Source organism: Sinocyclocheilus grahami, unplaced genomic scaffold (assembly GCF_001515645.1).
Source record: "Sinocyclocheilus grahami isolate Dianchi unplaced genomic scaffold, SAMN03320097.WGS_v1.1 scaffold191.1, whole genome shotgun sequence".
NCBI classification, from domain to species: Eukaryota; Metazoa; Chordata; class Actinopteri; order Cypriniformes; family Cyprinidae; genus Sinocyclocheilus; species Sinocyclocheilus grahami.
In genome coordinates, this window is record NW_015505370.1 from 1,511,271 (window position 1) to 1,535,733 (window position 24,463).

The 24,463-nt window shown below is 35.1% G+C and overlaps 1 protein-coding gene across 1 annotated transcript in view; it reads left to right on the forward strand.

Annotated features, from left to right (window-relative positions):
* Window positions 1–468: 468 nt before the first annotated feature.
* ltk (leukocyte receptor tyrosine kinase) overlaps window positions 469–24,463 on the forward strand; it is a 29,755-nt gene continuing 5,760 nt past the window's right edge. Inside the window, exons 1-19 of the mRNA XM_016285048.1 lie at window positions 469–509; window positions 636–775; window positions 1,028–1,168; window positions 2,668–2,817; window positions 3,445–3,545; window positions 4,212–4,372; window positions 5,110–5,204; window positions 9,895–9,975; window positions 10,246–10,420; window positions 12,056–12,206; window positions 12,316–12,447; window positions 12,728–12,884; window positions 14,296–14,478; window positions 15,084–15,182; window positions 16,204–16,356; window positions 16,456–16,569; window positions 20,375–20,561; window positions 23,660–23,750; window positions 23,845–23,909. Coding sequence (XP_016140534.1) covers window positions 469–509; window positions 636–775; window positions 1,028–1,168; window positions 2,668–2,817; window positions 3,445–3,545; window positions 4,212–4,372; window positions 5,110–5,204; window positions 9,895–9,975; window positions 10,246–10,420; window positions 12,056–12,206; window positions 12,316–12,447; window positions 12,728–12,884; window positions 14,296–14,478; window positions 15,084–15,182; window positions 16,204–16,356; window positions 16,456–16,569; window positions 20,375–20,561; window positions 23,660–23,750; window positions 23,845–23,909 — 2,417 coding nt within the window. The remainder of the gene's footprint in view (window positions 510–635; window positions 776–1,027; window positions 1,169–2,667; window positions 2,818–3,444; window positions 3,546–4,211; window positions 4,373–5,109; window positions 5,205–9,894; window positions 9,976–10,245; window positions 10,421–12,055; window positions 12,207–12,315; window positions 12,448–12,727; window positions 12,885–14,295; window positions 14,479–15,083; window positions 15,183–16,203; window positions 16,357–16,455; window positions 16,570–20,374; window positions 20,562–23,659; window positions 23,751–23,844; window positions 23,910–24,463) is intronic.

Genomic DNA, 24,463 nt, shown 5'->3' on the forward strand with positions numbered 1-24,463 from the left:
AAACACAGCATCCTGAAAAAGGGATGTTTTTTATTGCTGAGTATATATATATATATATATATATCATACAGCTATATCTAAATATAATGGTGATGTCATAACAGATCTGATTGACAGACCACAATATTTTCAGTGCCAATTTTGAAAATAAACAAAAGAGCAGTGACATATGCACTTTATTTTCACACAGAAGAGTGTAAAGCAGCATTCTGTACCCACAAGAAACAAATGCCAACCAAAAGACTTTTGTTATGGATATGTAGTTGGTATTGATTTTCTTATGCTGGGCACATCACGTAGAAGATGGATGAAAGCATTTCGTTTCTAAAAGTAGGACCTGATGTTTCTTTTGGCGTAATTGGTTCTGACAGAGAGACTATAGGAATAGATGGTGATGCAATGCAATTTGGAACAAGCCAGTATGATCATGACGTAGCTAATATACTTTTACTTTCTGCATTTGGCTATATGGATCTGGGCCTAACAGAGGTTACGGCATGGAGTGTGGTGTATGATACAAATTAGTCATATACTTAATAATAATTTTGACCTTGAGCATCCATTATGTGTTAAATCCTTTGAGCTGATCTAAAATTGAAATGTTTGTTAAAAGCATTTCTTTTTGTGTGTCCCAGGCCACAGTGGGAGGTGCTGGAGGCTGTGATTGGCCAGTTAGATGAGCCTTTCCAGGTGACAGTGCAGTACTCTTCCTGTAGCAGCCATGAAGTCGGATTTCTGGCATTTGATTCGCTGGAGCTGAAGGATTGTGTCATGGGTAACGACTTATTAATTATTCTCAAATATTATCAAACTCAAACGTGTTTTGAGGTTACTGTATGTGTTACTTGCATCTGTAGAGCATTTCTACTTTATCAATATGAAATGGAAACTGTTTATTGTGCCCATTGCATTTTTTTATTTAATATTCTATATTAAATTATTTAAATGAATGCCGTGAATATTCTTCTTCTATCTTTATGTGGCCCATTTGAACAAAATCTTTATGGTTTTCTGTGGCTTTCTGCAGGTGATGATTATTTGGATTTAGGTTCAGACTGTGAGAAAGACTCATCACTTCACTGTCATTCTGGAGGCTGCATTGAGAAGCGAAGAGTGTGTGATTTTCATACTGACTGTCCACAAGGGGAAGATGAGGGCTTAATATGCAGTGAGTGAAATAAAAGATTTTAAATATTTTATAAGCCATGAAGATGCATTGTTTCTGTTTATCAGTCTGTCAGTAATTGTGAGCTCCCCACACTCAAAATTTGATCCTTTTTCAAAGTTTAATGCAATCACTTTTGCACACTTAAGACCATTTAGTTTGTGTGGAGCTCTTTAGCCTTTAAAAAGGCAATTTTTAATCATGTTTTGGTTATTTTAAATGTAGAGAACGGGCTACTTCTCACCAATCCATTCATTCAGTTTATGATAATCGAAGCATTTCTTTAAAAGGTGGCCTTTAAGCTATAAATCCATAAGATTTGCACAGTCATTCTTGCCAATTTGCATTTCGTTGAGAGTGTTCAATTAAATTATGAACAGCAGTGTGACAGGGCGATATAAGAGGGTGCCGCTGAGTAACTGGCTGGCTGTGTGTCACTCACATTAGCTGTATTAATTCTTAAGGCCATGATAAATGTCTAATCCTTTCACCGGAGGCGCTGGATTAGCAAACCTGCTCTGTCAAAGTTTTTCACTGAGTAAAGAGCTGCATAAAAGGCCTGAAATCATGAGTGTTTGCTTTCCTCTAGGAAAACTATTTGCATATTTATTGATTTATTTAATTTCCATTAACATTTATACTATGCTTAGATGATTTATAATTATTGTCTGTGTACAAAGAACTTTGTAGATGGTGATATTTGGCACACAGCACAGGCACAGTGTAATCCACAAAGATAAAAAAGGTGAGAACAAAGAAATCCAAATTTACAGGCAGTCTATTAAAATGTATTAAAAATTTATCTGCTAAACACATTACATAAATATTCTGTTAATTATTCTGGAATTAACAAAAGAACCCTACTTGTTCAGCATGAAAAATAAAAGCCAGTAACATGTGACGATAAATAATTTAAACAGCAATAAACATCATTTGATTAATAATTTACCATTCTGTTTATTTGTTTAGTACTTTTCATAATTCATTCTGTTGTATATTGTTGTCCTACCAACCCTGATAATAATAAGAAATTATTCTTGAGCAGCAAATCCTATTAGAATGATTTCTGCTGGATCATGTGACACTGAAATCTATTAAAATAGTAAACATTGTAAAATATTATAAATTTTTACAATATTTTATAGTATTACTGTTCTTTAAACTAAATGTGGTTTGTTTATTACTGGAAGTAAATGATGTTGGAATTATGTAATACTGGAACACTTTTTTTTATTACTGTATCAGATTGCTGAAAAACAGACTTTGTTCTATACAGCACCTGGGCTTAAAGCTGAATTGAACAAACTGGAAAATCAAACTACACCAGCTTTGTTGATTTAGCTAACTACATTTTAGTGGACTTAATGGATAAATGGAATGAATAAATTTAATATATCTCTGACGAGCTTTTAAAGCTCTGCTAATGTTTGCAGACACAGTCAGTTGTATTTTATGCATACAGATTTGTCAGACATTTCATAATTTGCTGAACGTCTTTGCAGACTCCTTACCTTTGGGCTCATACTGTTCATTTGAGTTGGGATCCTGTGGATGGTCAGTGGCTGATTCACAGTCCTCCTGGAGACTAGTTAGTGGACAACAGCTGACTGAAGACACAGATCTACTGGGCACAACTCTGCAAAACACTCAAGGTAAATGTGAAACAACATCTTCTTTCAACAAAACTTTTTTTGGCAAAACTGTTGGATTCTCATCAGTTTAATATAACAGCTTTGAGACAGGGACAAATAGGAGACCCATGTATATAAAAAGACTATCTTTTAAATATCTTTTCACAATGCTTTTAGTTTTAGTCACGATGGATTTTTTCATGACATGGGAATCCAAAATATTTGAAGGAAAACTATTTTCATGATGTTTTAGTGGCACCTGTGATTTTAACACGATAGAAATGTTATCCTTGGGAGGAGTCTTTCCTGATTTACAGGCTGCAGGAGAACAGTGCTGTATTATAGTGTGATGTATTTGTAGAATGATGCAAGACTAAATCTCAAATCCACAGCACAGGTGTCCAAGTCCACTTTATGGCTGATTAGTTGTATTCCAACTCGCTAAAGTGAAATGTTCCCTTAAAAAAAAGACATAAACTGTTTATTTGTGGGGATGAGAAATTCGGCCTCTCTAAAAAATTGCCTGCACTGTGTTGGGAGACTTTAAACGCCCATTTTGAAGATATTTTCCAGATTCGCCTATTAAGTTTTTTTGTCTTGTAAGCATATCTGAGCACTCTACAGAGTACTGATCCTTTCTCGCCTCAGGGCACTTTCTTTTCTTAAAGGTCAGAGGTCGCAGTGATGAAAGTGAGGCGTTAGTTCAAAGCCCAGCTCTCCCTTCAACTATATCCAGTCAGGACTGTCAGGTAAGAGTTTATGTTGACAGTCAAAGACTATGATTTTTTTAAGAGTCTGTCAGATTTTTTTTTTCTCTCATGCTCACCAAGGCTACATTTATTTGATCCAAATAGAGTAAAACTAGCAGTATTGTGAAATATTATTACAATTTAAAGTAACTGTTTTCTATTTTAATATATTTTTAAACATATTATTTATTCATGTCATGGCAAAGCTGAATTTTCAGCAGCCATTACTCCAATCTTCAGCATTTATTTGAAATAGAAATCTTTTATATTATATTTAATATTATATATTATATTTAATCTCTTTACGGTCACTTTTGATCAATTTAATGCATCCTTGCTGAAAGTATTAATTTCTTTTTTTTTAATTTTTTATAATTACTCACTTGACCTTTATGAGCAGTAGTGTATGTATGACTGTTCACATAAAATCATGGTTTTCCTATGCCACAATGTTTGGATTCTGAGACTGCTTTATGGACAGAATTCAAGTTAATTGTCCATGAAAAATGGGGACACATCTGTATAGCATATCTACAAATAGCTTACACAGAGTAACAATACATGCAGCCAAAGTTTCAATTTTACACTTGATTTTCCATGAATAAGATATTTTTATGAGACATCTGGTCTTGCAGCAGACGCTCAACTGCTGATTTTTCTGTGCAGTTGCAGTTCTCTCTGTACCTGTACGGGGACTTCAATGGAACGGTGCTCCTGTCAGTGGTGGAGAATGGAATGTCGGCGTCTCCACTGATTTGGGAGAGATCCGGACACTGGAAGGACGCCTGGCAAGAGATCACTCTGCTGATTACAGAGATCTTAAAAGGGTGAGATGATTGGATGGATGTGTAAACAGACACAAAAATACTTTTATTAATCCCCAAGAGTGTGGATATTTAGTGTAAAGGAAGATAGGGTAAAGGAATATATCCCCTTATATATAATGTGAATTTTAACTGTAACAATGTATGTAATATACTTGGATATGTTTAGCATGTACAGGATCGTTTTTGCACAAAAACATATAAAGAGACCGTTCTGTCCCAGTTCTGGGTTAAAAGAATCCCCTATCTGGTTAAAGAAACCATCAGGGGCATCTTATCTCAGCTGTCATTTGATTTTCATAGAATTATAATCGAATCATTCCATTTTAAGGCTTTCCTTCGATTAAAAAAAAAAGTGTATTGATTTAAAATCCCTAAATTAAATATATGATTACATTTTGCATTTTGACTATTTATTTACAAACAAATTTTCGTGAGGGAACTGCAAGGGGTTTATGAGTTGAGGATAAGCTAAAAGTAATCATAAAAATGTACAATTGACATTACAATTTTAAAATACAAACAATCAAAATAAAACATTTACTAAGTAGATGTGAATTCCTGACAATTAAATAAAAAATTAGGAGGAGAAGCAGAAGAACTTCTTAGCCTGCTTAGAGTGGAATTGTTGACCTGTATTTGAGTTAATTTATTTCATTAAATGTCTATGTTTAAATTAACAAATCTGATTTCACCTTTGCTTTTATTCTAAAATGTTTTATAATTTGCTTTGAGCACAGCTTCCATCTTAAAGTGCAGGCCTTCTGGACTTCTGGATCTAAGGCGGACATTGCACTGGATGACATTTCACTAAGTGCAGCATGTTTTGACACAGGTAACCTTTCTGCCTCACACATGTACACATAAGTATGCACACAAACACAAATATCTGGCAGAATAATGGTCCATTTGTTCATCCTTGGTGCAAAATTTTATTGACCACAGCGCAGTTTTAAACTCACGCAAATTGCATCCAAGCACTCAATGATAGGGCGTTTTCATAAAATGTTGTATTTAGTAAGACAGACAGAGAATTTAAGATGTGATGTGCACACATGATGTCTAACCGCTGTCTCCAGTTAGCAGTGGGAGATGGTTCTCATAACACGGTTGATATAGATTCTGCTTGATTTGTTTTGAAGGATGAGAGAGGACCTCCTATCTCGCAATCCGCAACTGTCGTAAAAATGGCAACAATAGACTTTCTGCTTTCTAACTAGCATTTATAGATATTCAGAATCAGGTTTCTTTCCATGCCACGGTTGACCGCAGGAATTGATGAGCCTGTTAATTGACGTTCTAGACTTGTGAAAGTCTAGATTTACTATCCTCGTTAACTTCATTTCCCATAATCTGTGATTTTGAGAAATTCCTGAGACATCTGCTCACTAAATATCATCTTTAGCTTTCTATTTAGTCCTCTTGCTGTCGTATCGTCTTTGTCATGGTCTGTGGTCACTCAACACCTTCAAATCTCATCCAATAAAAGCCATGGACTTTGGAGGGCTTGAATTCTCTCTTTAACCTAAATGTTCTTTTTTGTTGATCTTTGGTTAATCTGAAATTTAGGAGAAAGAATAAACATGTAAATGGTTGAAAATGTAAGCACTCTGGCTTAGTAGTTTTGTAGGTAATGCCAGTATGAATCTGGCTTATGACATTTCCTGCTCCCCTCTCATCACCCCATTACAGTATGTCAACCCTGTTGAAAGGATCAGTTTAGACCAGCAGGAATGTCCATGCTGGTCCAGGCTGTTTTATCCTGGTTTGTGCTGGCTTAGTGGCTATCTAGTTCTATCTGACTGATAGACTAGCATAGCCATGTTGTTCACCAGCAAAAATTGTCTATCAACTAGCATTATTGTACTAGTGGAGATGGTTGCCCAGGTGAAAAAGAAGTACTCTTAAATGTATTAAAAATGTACTTGAAATTCAGAAGTATACTAGAAGTAATTTGGTAATTTGGTAATTTGTGCCCTATACCCGTGGCTGAGCCGGCTAAGGCCACGGAGGATACGCCATGGCCTCCTGCGTCCCCAGCTCCGCCATGGCCCCCTGAACTCCCTGATCCGCCCTGGAGGCCTTCCTTGTTTCCGCCCAGTTCCTGTCCTGCACCAGCCTCCAGGGCGCCTGCCCCTCCGGGACGCGCCTTCTGGGAGGGGGGCGATATCTGTCACATGTTTGTTTCTGTTTAGTTCCTGTCTGCCCTTATTTGGTTCAGTTCCTGTTCCCATTTAGTTAATCATCGTTTATTCTGATCACCTGTGTTGCATTAATCATCTCATTTGCTCCTTAGTTTGCCTTACTTATAAGCCCTCAGTTTCTGTGTCTTCTTTGTCCTGGATTAATGTTATTTTCAATGGTTTATGTGGTTGATGCTGTTTAAAAATACTCCTTTACTCCTACTCCTTTGACGTGCGCTCACTACAACCACAACCCCGTGACAGTACAGTACCAACATATATTATAAATATAATGTTGTCTATGCCTTAGTAATAAGCATGCTTACAATCAATATATTGTTCTGCTTTTACTTGTTTGTACTTGTAAAAGAATACTAGGCTGTTTTGTAATACAATTCAAATACATTTTAATTTCACTTTTAAATAGGCTACATAGCATAATATATTAATAGGCTACTATTGAACTGTATTTTCCGCAAGCATTTCATCATCGTATCATTTGAAGTACATCATAAATCATTTTTCCAAAGATATGTTTAAAATAACTATTTACTGACTTGTTTATGTACCTAAATTCAAACAAGCTCAACCTACCGCGTGATGCACGAAAACAAAACCTCACTGGATTTTGTAGAAGCTCAGGCGTGCATGCGTAACACCTGTTACAAAACCTGATTGGTTCTTGACAGATTTAATTAAAATACATCAGTTTTTGTTTTGAAGATGAACGAAAGTTTTAAAGGGGTTGGAACAACATGAAGGTGAGTACTTGATTACAGAATTTATATATGTGTGTATATATATATATATATATGAACTGTTACATTAAATAGAACATTCATTGTTATATCTTTATTTTCCCCCCAGCTTCTTAAAGCGTCTATGTGTGTAGATTTGGAACTATTTTTTCCCGTTCATAACACATCATATCACCCTTTTTGGGTATTTTAAACGAAAATATAATTATTTCAAATTACATTTATTATTTCTGATCAGCTCAATTCTGACCTGTGTTACACGTGCATTGATTGGTCCTGATTGGTTCTTGACAGATTTAATTAAAATACATCAGTTTTTGTTTTGAAGATGAACGAAAGTTTTAAAGGGGTTGGAACAACATGAAGGTGAGTACTTGATTACAGAATTTATATATGTGTGTATATATATATATATATATGAACTGTTACATTAAATAGAACATTCATTGTTATATCTTTATTTTCCCCCCAGCTTCTTAAAGCGTCTATGTGTGTAGATTTGGAACCTCATTATTTTGTGACTCTAGGTAAGTATTTTATTTCTGTTACTTGTCATTGCCAGTAGAAAGCTTTTTTTAAGTGCAGTAGCTACATTCAATTTGACCAATCAGAGCCGAGCTTTTCAAATCAGCTTTGCAGGTAATAGTCCAATCACACTACTGTATGCTGTTGAGATGGTAACATGTTTTCAGCAGAAATCATTCCAGCCATGAACAACTTAGGCACAAACCCCCTCAAGGTAAGCCGTCATATGTTTAGTGTTGTGACAATGAGCACTTATCAGGATCAACTAAATGCTGGATTTTCAAAAGTATGTGAAATATTTAAAGTTTGCGGCATAGAATCTTTAAAATAAGTCCAAGAGTTTTACACACCGGTCTGTTATTGTGGGGACACAATAACAATAACATTTCCACGCCCCTAAACATAAGGCGGCACAAAACGAAACGTGATTGGTTTTTTCCCCTCAATTTGTAATTGTAAAAATTGTAATGAAGTAAATATTAAATATAAATGAGAATTTCATTGTGAAATATTAGTTAAAATTAGTTGTTTTCAGATCAGCTGCTGTTGCAATAGAAATCAAATAGAAATCAGATCAGAGAGACGAGCAGTTAAGAGAGTGGTATGTTTTATTCTCATATCAATGAATCTCATAGGTTTAATTCTGACTTTTGTCATGCTAACTTTGGATTCAGGACCTCTGTTGTAGAGATGTTGGGTCTCTTCTAACCTTATGTTCAGTGTAACAGAGAATGCTGTATGGTGACGACAGACAAGAGGATAAAAACGGACACTAATGTCAAGCTTGATGAGGATGTAGTCTAACCTTTACCTCCTAACTGAGAACGGTCAAAGAAATTCTAATGCTTATCTATGCAAATTATAATACATATTCAAAAACACTACTCAAAACCACTGATTAATTATTTTCCCTTTCACAGACCCTGTGATGAAGCACTTTTCAAATACCACAGTGTCTGAATTGCAAGAAAAGATGCAGATGCAGAAAATGCATCTTTCAAACAAAAGTCAAACTCAAAGAAAAGTGAGTTGAAGGTGACGAGGAAGATGGTGACATTTAAAATGTTCTGTTTCTTTGTTTGATTCAGCCATTTGCAGGCTTAACTTGAGTTTGTAAAAAAAATTTAATTTAGCTCTTTATTGATTTTCAGTAACTTCTTTATGTATGTTTAAGCAGAAAATCGCATTATGCATATTTATTCAGTGATGGAATATTCATAGAGTACTTGCCATTAATACAGGTATAACAGAAATGTTCTACAAATTGATTAAAGTAGTTCTGTTATAGCATTTCACTGATCTTTATTTTAATTTATAATTTATTATAATTATTTTGGTCAAGAGTTTGAATATGCTCTGCTGTATGTTATAAATGTACTCAATGAATGTATTGTTGTAATGTACACAGGATATAGTACATTAAACTACATTATAGTACATGAAAGTGTGTGTAAGTGTGTGTCATTTTAATTTAATGACTGTATATTTCTTTTTAATATACCATTTTAGAATGCTAAAAAATAGCTTAATAATGTACTGGTAATGCATTTCTAATCAGCTGAAATGCTATTTAAAATGTTCTAGAAGCACATTAAAGTGAAGCTTAAAATATAATCCAACTGTAGTTCAAAAAGTATAAGTGTATTTTAAATAATGCAAAGAAGTACAATTAAATTACACTAAATATACTTTGAAGTGGTTCCATTTTAACAACTAAATAAATGAAAATATATTGCAATTAGCTTAAAGTTTATCTTAAAGAGCACTTAACATACTTAAAGTTGTTCCAAAACAACACATTTATTATGCACTTAGTATGGTATAATAAAAATATAATAAGTGCATTGATATTAGTACAACTTAAGTGTATTTCTTTTTTACCTGGGTGACCAAGGCAGTCCATATTGACTATTTGGGAAACCAGCATCTAATACAATTCTGCTCTTGACTACCAAAAATAAAAAGTTGAAAAAATAAAATTACACAAGGATTTATTGATTCCAACATGTCATTTTTGTTCCTCTATTTACTTGTCATTCTTTCACGTTTGGTTTATTAGAACTAAATCAACTGCTTCTTGGACATGGACTACCACATGATTTAGACTCCTTCAGTCCTCTCCCAGAACCCTCAGTGTCAGGTACAGTTTGTGTCCTGCACATTTAAAAAAATACACTAGCGTTCGTAAGTTTGGAATTGGTAAGTTTGTAAAAGAAGTCTCTTATGGTCACCATGGCTGCATTTATTTGATCAAAAATAAAGCAAAAACAGTAATATTGTCAAATATTATTACAATTTATTATTATTACAACTGTTTTCTATTTTAATATATTTTAAAATGCAGTTTATTACTGTGATGGTAAAACCGTAAGTTGTGAAAACATAAAAAAACAATGTATTTTATTTTCAGAGGCGTCCCAAATAACATGGTGGTTTACTTCCTGTGGAGCAAGCGGACCTCTAGGTCCGACTCAAGCCCAGTGTGACAGTGCCTACCGCAACATCAATGTCAGTGTGGTGGTGGGGAAGGAGGGCCCTCTCAAGGGGGTTCAGATGTGGAGGGTTCCAGCAACCAACATGTACAAGTAAGTTCAGAAGCTTGAAATCGTTCTGGTTTAGAATCGTTCTTGGATTCAGAAACAGGTACTACTCATGGACTTTTTGGAGAAGCTGTTTGGTAAAATAAGACTTATTGGTTAAGCTAGTTAAGAATTCTGGTGGAGATCATCCTGTGCTTGCGACCAACATCCAAAATGCATGCAATTCAAATAAATATGAGTGCTACTATAAACTAGTTTTCACTTTTTTTGTGCTTTGTCAATGTAATCAAAATCAGAGATTCTCCCCTCAAAATCCAATTGCAAGATGCATGTTAATACCAGGTGTAAACAGTTTCTTACTCTCTCTCTCTCTTAAAGTCTCTCCTTTTATAAAGGCAGCGAGGGGCATGACTCACTGGCTGTAGGCACAGATAAATCTCTTCCTGTACTTTACTTAATCTGGCCCCTGTGTAGTAAAGCCTTTGAACTGATTTATAGTGGTTATAAAGGCTAGTCATGGGAGCTCATTAAAAACAACTCCAAAACTCTGCGAAAGAAGGGCATGCAGGAGAGGAGATGCAGGAGACAGGAAAATATGACAGATAACTATCAGATGAACTTATACAACACTATGTTGTGATACTATTGCATTCAGGGTGCCAGACTGAAATACAGAGATCTAACCCAAACTATCCCTCATTCAAAAACTGAATTATTTTATATTGTATCCTTTTGTTTTGGTGCCCAAAGCACTGGCTGGCTTTAATAACAAAACAATTATATTTGTCTTGAGACAGGAAGTTTTATCTTCCTTAGTGATGTGGGGGAATTAAAGTATTTCCTTTTACATTCTAGGATTAATTAAGGTTGAATATTCAGTATATTCAAATTATAGTACAATCACAGGCCTAATGGTGATCATTTTATGCACATTTATGGCTTAATAGCTTAATATACTAACTGGCATATTAATAGTACATATTAATACATGGATTATCAAACTGTGTGATGACAAGGACCCTCAAGTATGTTGATCCCCTTGTGAGAGACCCCGTTTTTAAAAAATTAAGGCAGCTGTATTTTCATGTGTAAATGAAATACTGTGTGATATTAGTAATATTAAGCATGGTATAAATATTTGTTGTTTCCAAATTAAAATAATTTGCTGTAATATTGACAGTGTACTAAAGTGAATGCAAATGACTGAAATATTATCTTGAATATATTTACTTTATAGATTTAGTATCTATTGATAAATTAGATTTATTATATTTTACTTTAAAAACAGTATGGTCATGATTAATCCGATTAATTATTAAAATAATTTATTTCAAATACTCATATGTTCTTATAAAATGTAAAACAGTTTCCACCAAATGTTCCTTAAAAAGAGGAACATTTGAACAGATTACTTATGCTCTAATTATATGTACAGTATATGGGAATATTATATGTAAGGCGAATTTGGGTTAATTAGGGACATTTTTTCCTCGTTTTCTCAGTGGCAAAATGTGTCCAAATTTACCTGAATTCAGTATATATATTTTTCTTTTTAAGGTGATTTTTTCCCCCCAAATTATGTTCTCTTTTTATGGGTATTAGTACTTTGGGATAGCAGGTGTGCCTTCTGTTTGTTAATTCAGTGCTTTGGGAATACTAAGGAATATCCTCATTTTCTAGGATTTCAGCCTATGGAGCCGCTGGAGGCAAAGGAGCAAAAAACCATAACAAGCGCTCACATGGTGTCATCATCTCAGCTATCTTCCCACTGGAGAACGGTGACATACTCTACATCCTAATTGGTCACCAAGGAGAAGATGCCTGTCCAGGAGTGAGTGAAGCAGGAAATTAGACTTGGCCATTGTGTTGCCATATTATTTACAATGTATTTATGTATAGAGCTCTGTTTACATTTCTATGTTTTCTTCTTATATCTACAGAGGAACCCCCAGACCCATAAAATCTGTCTTGGGGAGTCTTCTGTGATAGAAGACGGTTTTGACAGCGATGGTTCGGCCTTGAAGTGGGCAGGGGGCGGAGGTGGTGGTGGGGGAGCCACATACATTTATCGGGTAAGATCTATCTTTTCTTCCTGTTTTCTTGTCTCAAACACACCTTTAAAAACATCCATCACAGACTTGTGAGTCCCCTTAAGGGGAGCCATGTGGACGGCAGTCGTCGCCTTATAGTGCCTGTTGTAGACAAGCATTTTTGAGACATCCTGAAATAATTTTGAGTTGTCCGAATTGCAACACAGATGGAAGTGAAGGCCTGTCTGGAATCATTGGAGGCTTTGTGTTTTACTTGAATGAAAAGTAACTCTGATGTTGTTTTTGGGATGCACGGGGGCAGATGGAGAACGGGGAACCAGTGCCTTTGCTGATTGCAGCAGGAGGAGGAGGAAAGGCCTACCTGGAGGACCCTGAAAGCAGCCTGGACCAGATTTTTCTGGAACAATATGAGAATGACTCATCCGCCCCTGGTGTCAGTGGCAAATCCGGAGCAGCAGGTATTCTTCTAATGACAATAAAAAAAATTATAATAATTATATATATATACTGTATATCTCAGTCACTGCTTGGTTACTGTGATATGATACTGAAATTACTTTTTTTGAACACTAACAATTACTCGTGTTACAAATCTAATTACAAATCTAAACCACAAGTACTCGTTGTACTTGTGGTTTAGATTTGGATGAAGGACAAGCATTATTCCAGCAAATTCCAGCTACTCCCACATTTATGAATGTTTTCTAATTATCTCTCTAATTTCATTAACTACCAACTAGCTTTTTCATAGCAATACAAATAGTCTTGTGACAATCCTTTAAGTTATGGTGTATGTTTTGTGGGATTGGCATCTGGAGGATGCTTTTTTATGCAGAATTGTCATATGAAAGTTCCCAGTTCTGGGCTCTCACTTAATAGACATACAGTGGGTACGGAAAGTATTCAGACCCCCTTAAATTTTTCACTCTTTGTTATATTGCAGCCATTTGCTAAACAGTGTTGGGGAGTAACTAGTTACATGTAACGCTGTTATGTAATTTAATTACAAAATAAATCAGTTACTGAGAAAAAAATGTGTGATTAAATTACAGTTACTTATGAAAATGTTAATGATTACAAAGGGACTTACATCTGAATATTTTCACACACATACACACACACACACACACAGTCTGGTGCACTATCCTTGTAGGGAATCCCCATAGGCGTAATGGTCTCTAAAATATGAGACACCAATGTTTCAGGATTTTAGGACACAGAATATGACACATGCTTATTCAATAACTGTTTTATTTTATTTTTGATTTTATATATATGCTTAATATTAGCTTTAGATTTGTTTTCCAAAACAGATATAGCTATTAACTATTTCTTGTTATGATTTTAAATCTGTATTTAACCTCAGAATGATCTCAAAGTAAAAAGAGGTGTTAAATTATTATAATCTTAATTCAATTGATGAACTTGAAGGTTTTGAAAGTCTAACAGTAATCAGTGTTGAATACTACTGTAAGGTTAACCCGGCCTGGTTTAAATGTTTCAAGATGATTAACAGTTAAAAAACATTTGTTAGAAAAGGAATAAAAAAGTAATTAAATGTAACCAGTTACATTACTATAATAAAGTAATTGAAATAGTTATACTACTTATTACATTTTAAATAGGGTAACTTGTAATCTGTAACCTATTACATTTCCAAAGTAACCTTCCCAACACTGTATCTGCCAAAAAAGTAGAAGAGCAGACAATGAATAATAAATAGTACGTATGTATGTATGTACAAGCTTGCTGAATTTTGCATCCTCAAACCAAAATAATTTCTTTGTGGAACCACTTTAAACTAACATGCCCAGCACTGAGTAAACGTGTGTATGTGTTTTTTCTGTATTTCTATGTGTGCTTATTTAGGTGGAGGAGGTGGATGGAGCGACCTGTCTTCTCTCCCCTGGGCAGGGAAATCTCTTGTCGAAGGAGGTCAAGGAGGCTCATCCTGTCCTGAGGCTCTGTCATTGCTGGGATGGGCTACATTTGGAGGGTTTGGGGGAGGAGGGGGCGCTTGCACCGCTGGAGGCAGTGGTGGAGGATACAGAGGTAAATGTTAGATTAAAAACACTTGCACATTTGTCACAATCACAAACACACAATTATGTGTTTTAAGTCTGGAGTTACTCTTTTCTGGCTGAGGCCACAGTAAGCTGTCAGCCTTTTGTTGTGTTTTAAATCATTTTTGGGTCAGAAATATTTTTATGTTTTTTAAATAAATGCTCATATGCTCATATCTCATGCTCACTGAGGCTGCATTTATATGATCAAAAATACAGTAAAAAGCAGTAATATTATTATGAAGTATTATTACTATTTAAAGTAATATATATGGAAATGTAAGAAGCCTAAAGCTACAAGGTTTAGATCATAGTTCAAGTGTTCTGTTCAAAGTTACAGAATTATTGTGAGTTATTAGTGACCCCTTGCCCTGAGTTTTTACTGACACATACCGTAAAACAAAGATCTGTTGTTAGTTATCACAAAGAATGACTTGCTTTGTGAGGCAGATGTTTCATTTAAAAAGAAGATTTTTGTACAGCCATTGTTAGATCATCACATGTGTATTTGCAGCGCAAGTCTTTTATTCAATGTGGATTGTTTGATTTAATGATTTTTTTATTTTTTATTATTTTGATGTCACCTTTGCCCAGGTGGTGATGCGCCCCTTCTTGATGGCATCACAGCAGATGGACAAGATGGTGTCTCTTTTGTTCACCCCATGGGAAAGATATTTCTACAACCACTTGCAGGTCAGCTTTTATCTAATCCAGGTTGTCTATAATGGTATACAGTTGTGCTTTTAAATTTACACACCCCTTACATCTGTAAGACGTTTAGCATTTTTAAGAGCGAGATAACATCTTAAATTAGAAATGATAGTGTCTTAAAAAAAATAAGATAATAAAAAACTCAAATTCAAAAGCTTGTGTTAAGTTCTTAATAAAATGTGTCTTTAATTACACAAATCCAGAAACAGTCACTAAATCTAGAAGAAAAAAAACTGAAATAAATCCACCAATTGTTTCAGGATTTTTCAATATACACCCAATATGCACTAGAACTGATTGTTTTTCTTGTAGAAGTTGGCTGTATTGAGAAAACAGGCCATGCACACATCCACACTGATTCAGTAATAAACATGAAATTGAGAAAATGTAACTTGTGGTCGATAATAGAAGACCTTATGTGACTTATTGAAGTTGGCACCACTGTTTATTACTGCAAGTGTGTTTTGAGTTAAAAGGCCAGAATTCAGACTGACTGTCGCTTGTGAGGCCAAGCACAACTTTTTGATATTACGTCATGATAACTTTCATTATTAATTAATTAACAAACATTATAAAATGCTTAACAGATTAGTTAAAAAAAGGTTCAGAACAACTAGTTGCTAGTTAATTTATCAATTATTAATGCTATTATAAACTATACATTTTTATCTTTAATTATGAACTGTATTTTTAAGTAGACATTGGCAATAATATTTATGTTTTATATTAAATTTAATATTTTAAACTGTAAATTTTTGATTTACAGCCGGAAGTTTATTTTGGCAACTGTATATTAACATATACAGTAGATTGTTTCAAGGCAAAAACAAATAAAACTTTTTTTTAATAGGGGCTTTAAACTCCTGATAATTTAGATGAATAGTTATCTTGTTTGTTTTCCCCCAGATTTCAAGATTCCCAATTTTTTACAAGAAGACACCCTAGACTGAAGCACTGTTTGAAGCAGTGCTGTGCAGTACTGATTTATTTGTATGTGTTCTAGCTATGGAGAGTCATGGGGAAGCTGAGATCCAGGTGTATCTAAATTGCAGCCACTGTCAGACCCAGAGCTGTAAGAGAGATGAAGATACCAGACTCATCCTCTGCCTGTGTGACATCGATGAGTTTCTTGCACCAGACAATGTCACCTGCCTAGGTACCTAAACAGCCGGTGGCCATTTGCCCTTAAAAGTTTGTCTATAAAAGCATTTGTTTGAAATATTTCTAATTCACCACTTTTTATGTCATCCACCAGTTGTTGCATTGGGCTCCCTGGCAGACGGACCCCCATCCCTGATATTTATCCTGGTGGCGATCGTGTCCACAGTAGTTACGTGTGTTGTTCTGACCTGTGCCAGCCTCACGCTCAGTAAGAGACTCTTCCAGTTCTGCATCAGCTCTGTGCCCTCCACATTCCATTGTCTCTGACATGCTTCGTTTATCTCCCTGTGACATATATAAGCTTGCAAAAAACTGCATTTCCTAGAAGAGCAAATTCAGGGGAGTGCAGCATCAGTGCTTTTAGAGCTTGTAGCAAACAATAATTGTGAGAACAACAGGAATGGGAATTATAATCAAAGTTGGTGACTAGTTGTTGTTTTTTTTTCATGCCCCCAAATAATTTTTCAAGTACAAAAATAACTTAAAAACATTGGAGCCAATGGGCATTAGTGTTTCATCATTTAAAAAAACCTAAAGAAAATGGATAAAAAATGTGACGAACAAAACTGTGACATGACAAAAAAAACCACTAGGGACAATCATGTGGCCAAATGTTATACAGCACTTTAATACTGTGGGAAAGGGCACAAGTAACAGTGACAATTGACATATACACTAGCTTTGGCTATCAGTTTGGCTATCAATTTGGCATCAGTAAGTTTTTTTTTTTAATACTTCAATAAAAATAATTCATTAATAATAATAAAAATGAATACTTTTATTCACCAAGGAGGCATTAAATTGATCAAAAGTTACAGTAAAGACATTTATAATGCACTTAAATGCTGTTCTTTTGAACTTTGTTCATCAAGAATGCTGAAAAAATGTATCAAGGTACAAAAATATTAAGCAGCACAACTGTTAACAGTGATAATTGTTACGACCACAGAAGTTGTAAGAAGTGTTCCAAATCAGCATTTTTGAAAGACCATGTGAAACTGAAGACTGGAGAAATGGCTGCTAAAATTCAGCTTTGCCATTACAGGAATAAATTACATTGTAAAATATGTTCAAATAGAAAACAGTTATTTTAAAGTGGTTTTCATTGTGTATTTTTGTTCAAATAAATGCAGCCTTGGTGAGCATAAGAGAGACATTTAAAAATCATACCGACCCTAACCTTTTGAACCATAGTGCACACAGGCTAAAATGGATGACATGAATCTTCACCACAGCACCCCCCTCCCTTTTTATGAACTATCAAATGTGTATTACAAAAGCTTTAAGTTATGCTAAATAAGCTAGCCTCCAGCAATATTCACATATATTCACTTGTTTCTTAATTCCTAACATTTTACGGTTGCTCTTGCTGTTAATTTCACACTCAGTGTAATGAATGAAAAACATTTTCTTTTAACATATCTTTTCTGTTAAATTTTGAACAGTGTGTTTTTAATATTCGTACAAATTGCTTGCTTGTTTTTTATATATCTATCTACTGTATGTAGTGTTGCACAATACCCCTTAAAGGTTTTTCATTGTGTATTTTTGTTCAAATAAATGCAGCCTTGGTGAGCATAAGAGAGACATTTAAAAATCATACCGACCCTAACCTTTTGAACCATAGTGCACACAGGCTAAAATGGATGACATGAATCTTCACCACATCACCCCCCCTCCCTTTTTATGAACTATCAAATGTGTATTACAAAAGCTTTAAGTTATGCTAAATAAGCTAGCCTCCAGCAATATTCACATATATTCACTTGTTTCTTAATTCCTAACATTTTACGGTTGCTCTTGCTGTTAATTTCACACTCAGTGTAATGAATGAAAAACATTTTCTTTTAACATATCTTTTCTGTTAAATTTTGAACAGTGTGTTTTTAATATTCGTACAAATTGCTTGCTTGTTTTTTATATATCTATCTACTGTATGTAGTGTTGCACAATACCCCTTAAAGGAACGAGGAGGGAACTAAGACAGGGACTGCTATTAACCTTAAAACATGGCCTTTAAAATTAATGCATGTAAATAAACTAATTAGCCAAATTATTTTCAAAACTAACTGCAGTCTCACTGATGGGCTTTTTTGTAAATGCGTGATGACCAGTATCTTAATTATAATGGCTGCTATTTAACTTGTCTGTTTTTACTTGCAACAACATTTTATGCTTAAAAAAAGGATTATTTTCCAATACAGGACAGTGAGGGAATTTTGAGAGTGTCATAATGCACTGTCCCTATAAATGTGAGCGTCTTGTGGAACTAATGAGGTTATAATTTTTTTCTTCAAAAATATTGGTCAAAATTCATAATACTTTCATCGCACTGGTGGCTGTCCAAAACACCGACCTTTGAATTTAACTCTCATAAAGGAATCTAAAAAACATTTTTATATCAAAAGTCAAAAGCAGTGACTTTGGGATGCACCGAGATTTGTGATTATATTGATAATTACTTTATTACATATAATCACTTAGGATAATTTATTGGCTACAAAAAAGATAAGAAAACAAAAAAGATATGATAACATATATGATGGCCGATATTATAAATAAATACTGTTTGGTTTTTCCCCTAACATTACAATTTAAAATGTTATACTTAATGGAAATCTATAGGCATTAAAACTTTATAATATGCTATAGAAACTTGGCATAGAAAGAGTATATTGTTTGAATAGAAGAAAAAAAATACTTGCTTTTATCACCACCTTAATCTGGTCAGTGTCAGTAAATAAAGAATACGGCATTTTACTATAAGGTTCTATCGATTAACTAAAATTAACCAACAATGAGCAATACATTTGTTACACTATATATTAATCTTTGTTACCTTTAGTTAACAATAAAAATAAAAAATACAGCGGTTCATTGTTTGTTCATGTTAGCTCAGGTAATATTATACATCTTTTGATTTTAATAATGTATTGGTGAATGTTGAAATTAACAAATTAAAATGTTTTAGAATTATCATATCGAAATATGTATTGTGCATTCCTAGAAATCACTAGAACCCATTTCTAGAACTCAATTTCCCAAACCCTTTAAATATGATCGAGATATGCCATAAACCAAAAATCTGCAACGATGCTCTAACTTTATGTATATGCGGTGGACTCTTATCACTATAAATGATTTATTTTTATATTGATCTTGCTTAATATCATGTATCCTCCTTATGTTTGATTTAAAAACATATTGTTTGTTTGACTTGTGCACTAACTGTAAAATGCTGTGCCATGACTTGTTTTGTATGTATTTTTAAGATAAATAAAGACTTGTCATAACCCAAATTCCCAAAGAGAAGTGAAACAGACCTCTAAAAAGACATCTTAAAGCATGTTTCTTGAAAAGGTTTTTGTTTCGTATATTTAATTTGAACATTATATTTAATTCCGGCAATTTACATCTAAACTCAAATGCAAACAGCAGAGCGAGGTCTCTGGGTCCTTAGTTAGCAGAGCTCCACTGGACGCTAATTGTGTGTCTTCCCCTGAGCTCTCCCCCATGCAGGTTGGTAGTCTTTGCTCGGGTTTCCCCCCCTCACCCTTAATGCCTGGTCAACTTCCTGCCGGCTTCGCTTCGCGCCACTGCGCCGGCAGCCCGACGGCAAAAGGGGACCTCTCACCTCCATGCAGCGCCCTCCCCAGCAGACTACCAACCTGCATTGGGGACATGGGCAGCCTCCACTGAGGGTGAGTCCACCCTGCCCGATCGCTTGCTGACAGGCCCAGAGCTTCAGTCCTCACCTGAGAGGCTTTTTTTATTTTATAATGCACAATTCTGTTCTCTTGATAGAATTCCATGGGAGAAATAAGTGCACTTGGTTGAAAATTACCATCATGCTGAAAGTCTGTTGACACTTTTATGATGCATCACTTTCATCTTGCACAAATTGTACTCTGAGACCAATAATTATGCAAATTAAGCAGGTGGAATTATTCCTAAAGAGAACTTAAAAACATGATCACTTTTGCTGATTCCTGGTGTGTTTTGTCTTTTTGCAGTCTATTACCGTAAGAAGAACCACCTGCATGCGGTCAGGATTCGACTACAGAGCCCAGAGTACAAGCTTAGCAAAATCCGCTCGTCAACCATAATGACTGACTACAACCCCAACTACTGCTTTGCTGGCAAGGCAGCTTCACTGAGTGAGCTTAAGGAGGTTCCACGTAAGAACATCACCCTCCTCAGGTATCTATATGTCGCTTCATACATACCGTTTGAGGTCCCTAAGATTTAAAAAACGTTTTTTGAAAGAAGTCTCTTATACTCAGCAAGACTGAATTCATTTGATCAAAAATACAGTAAGAACAGTAATATTGTGAAATATTATTGCAATTTAAAATAACTTTTTTTTCCTATTTTAATATACTTTAAAATGTAATATATTCCTGTGATGATAAAGCTGAATTTTCAACATCATTACTCCAGTCTTCAGTGTCACATGATCCTTCAGAAATCCCAACAATGAGCAATACATTTGTTACACTATATATTAATCTTTGTTACCTTTAGTTAACAATAAAAATAAAAAATACAGCGGTTCATTGTTTGTTCATGTTAGCTCAGGTAATATTATACATCTTTTGATTTTAATAATGTATTGGTGAATGTTGAAATTAACAAATTAAAATGTTTTAGAATTATCATATCGAAATATGTATTGTGCATTCCTAGAAATCACTAGAACCCATTTCTAGAACTCAATTTCCCAAACCCTTTAAATATGATCGAGATATGCCATAAACCAAAAATCTGCAACGATGCTCTAACTTTATGTATATGCGATGGACTCTTATCACTATAAATGATTTATTTTTATATTGATCTTGCTTAATATCATGTATCCTCCTTATGTTTGATTTAAAAACATATTGTTTGTTTGACTTGTGCACTAACTGTAAAATGCTGTGCCATGACTTGTTTGTATGTATTTTTAAGATAAATAAAGACTTGTCATAACCCAAATTCCCAAAGAGAAGTGAAACAGACCTCTAAAAAGACATCTTAAAGCATGTTTCTTGAAAAGGTTTTTGTTTCGTATATTTAATTTGAACATTATATTTAATTCCGGCAATTTACATCTAAACTCAAATGCAAACAGCAGAGCGAGGTCTCTGGGTCCTTAGTTAGCAGAGCTCCACTGGACGCTAATTGTGTGTCTTCCCCTGAGCTCTCCCCCATGCAGGTTGGTAGTCTTTGCTCGGGTTTCCCCCCCTCACCCTTAATGCCTGGTCAACTTCCTGCCGGCTTCGCTTCGCGCCACTGCGCCGGCAGCCCGACGGCAAAAGGGGACCTCTCACCTCCATGCAGCGCCCTCCCCAGCAGACTACCAACCTGCATTGGGGACATGGGCAGCCTCCACTGAGGGTGAGTCCACCCTGCCCGATCGCTTGCTGACAGGCCCAGAGCTTCAGTCCTCACCTGAGAGGCTTTTTTTATTTTATAATGCACAATTCTGTTCTCTTGATAGAATTCCATGGGAGAAATAAGTGCACTTGGTTGAAAATTACCATCATGCTGAAAGTCTGTTGACACTTTTATGATGCATCACTTTCATCTTGCACAAATTGTACTCTGAGACCAATAATTATGCAAATTAAGCAGGTGGAATTATTCCTAAAGAGAACTTAAAAACATGATCACTTTTGCTGATTCCTGGTGTGTTTTGTCTTTTTGCAGTCTATTACCGTAAGAAGAACCACCTGCATGCGGTCAGGATTCGACTACAGAGCCCAGAGTACAAGCTTAGCAAAATCCGCTCGTCAACCATAATGACTGACTACAACCCCAACTACTGCTTTGCTGGCAAGGCAGCTTCACTGAGTGAGCTTAAGGAGGTTCCACGTAAGAACATCACCCTCCTCAGGTATCTATATGTCGCTTCATACATACCGTTTGAGGTCCCTAAGATTTAAAAAACGTTTTTTGAAAGAAGTCTCTTATACTCAGCAAGACTGAATTCATTTGATCAAAAATACAGTAAGAACAGTAATATTGTGAAATATTATTGCAATTTAAAATAACTTTTTTTTCCTATTTTAATATACTTTAAAATGTAATATATTCCTGTGATGATAAAGCTGAATTTTCAACATCATTACTCCAGTCTTCAGTGTCACATGATCCTTCAGAAATCATTCCAATCTGCTGATTTGGTGCTCAAGAAACGTCTCTTAATATTATCAATGCTGAAAACAGTTTTCTGTGGAAACCATGATACTTTTTTTCAGGATTCTTTGATGAATAGAAAGTTCAAAAGGACAGCGTTTATTTGACATAAAAATCTTTTGTTAAATTATAAATGTCTGTACTGTGACAATTAATGCATACTTGCTGAATGAAAGTATTATTTCTCAAACTATTGAACAGTAGGGCATAATAGATTATTCTGAGTCATATACTTTTTAAACTTTTTTCTTTAATTTAACATTCTTTGATCTTAAGACTTTAATACTTTGATCTTAAATAATAATCTTTTTATTATTATTTTTTTTTTTGAATTTATTGATCTAGGTTACTGTTATTTGTAAATATGCTGTTGTTCAGTGTTTATTCATAATACATTAATGCTAATTTATTTAAAACAAATAAAAAATAGAGTAGTTTATATAGAAGTTGACATGAACCTAGATTAATACATGTTGTAAAAGATTTTTCATTTTTAGTTCTTGATACCTAAAGCATTATCTAATGTTTACAAGGTTAAGGGGGTTAAGGCTCAAGAATGGTGTCTGCAAACTGTCATCACAGGCCAACACGGAATCTGCATGCACAGAATTCCATGTAAAGTTCTGTGAATTCTTCAGAATTTGAATGGAAAGTCTTACACATCCACTGTGCATTGTATGTTAACATTATGTCTGTGCATTATGTTTTATTTTGGCTAATTTGTTTATTCCACCAGCTAACAATAAGAATGTAATGCTCTCAGCTCCATTTAACACATTTGATCACATTTGCATTCATTCTGTAAAATTTCACAAATTTAATTCAAAGTTAATGAAAATATAACGCTGGTCCTGTTATTAGTAAAAAAATAATGTTCTGGGTTAAATACATGTTGAGCTCTGTTGACAGCATATGTGATGTGCTGTTGAATAACAACTAAAAATAATGTTGACTTGTACATCACTTAAAACAAATTATAGTCTGGAAGTCTGCAGCATGTATCACATTCTACCCACAATATTCATTTAATATTCTGTGATGACATGTAAAAGTACTGGAAATTAGTTCCACATTTCAACATGTCAGTAATGATGTCTGTCTGGAATTTTTAACTATAGGGCATTGGGACACGGTGCCTTTGGGGAAGTGTATGAGGGACAGGTTTTGGGTATGAATGGAGAAAACACAGCCATGCAGGTTGCTATAAAAGTGAGTATTCCCAGGTCTGCCTTTCCCCTTTGAAACGGGTTTCTGGCTTCTCTTAATTGATTCTGCGTTTTATCTCTCTCCATCCCTCTGACAGACTCTTCCAGAAATCTGTTCTGAGCAGGATGAGATGGATTTCCTAATGGAGGCTCTGATTATGAGGTATGCTTGGCTGCAGCACACACTCACAGCACTGCTGTGGCCGCACATGTGTGCGACAGACAGAAAATGAGGGATGAGACATTGTCATTCCAATCCTCTGCTCGCAGTCGAACTAACTGTAGGCTATGAAATCTGTTCCTTTCTTTTTAATCTTTTGTTGTGATTAGCAGGTTCATATCTGTTGTTTGTTTTTTATTTGGGGGAAGTCGTGGCCTAATGGTTAGAGAGACGAACTCGTAACCCAAAGGTTGCGGGTTCGAGTCTCGTACCAGCAGGGATTGTAGTTGGGGGGAGTGAATGTACAGCAAGGCACCGACCCCCAACTGCTCCCCGGGCGCCGCAGCAAAAAATGGCTGCCAACTGCTCCGGGTGTGTGTTCATGGTGTGTGTGTGTGTTCACTGCTGTGTGTGTGCACTTAGGATGGGATAAATGCAGAGCACTAATTCCGAGTTTGGGTCACCATACTTGGCCACATGTCACGTCACACTCACACTCTTTAGTCAAGAGCAGCAGATTTTTTCTAGTGATTCATAGTCTTCTGAGCAAGGCGTAC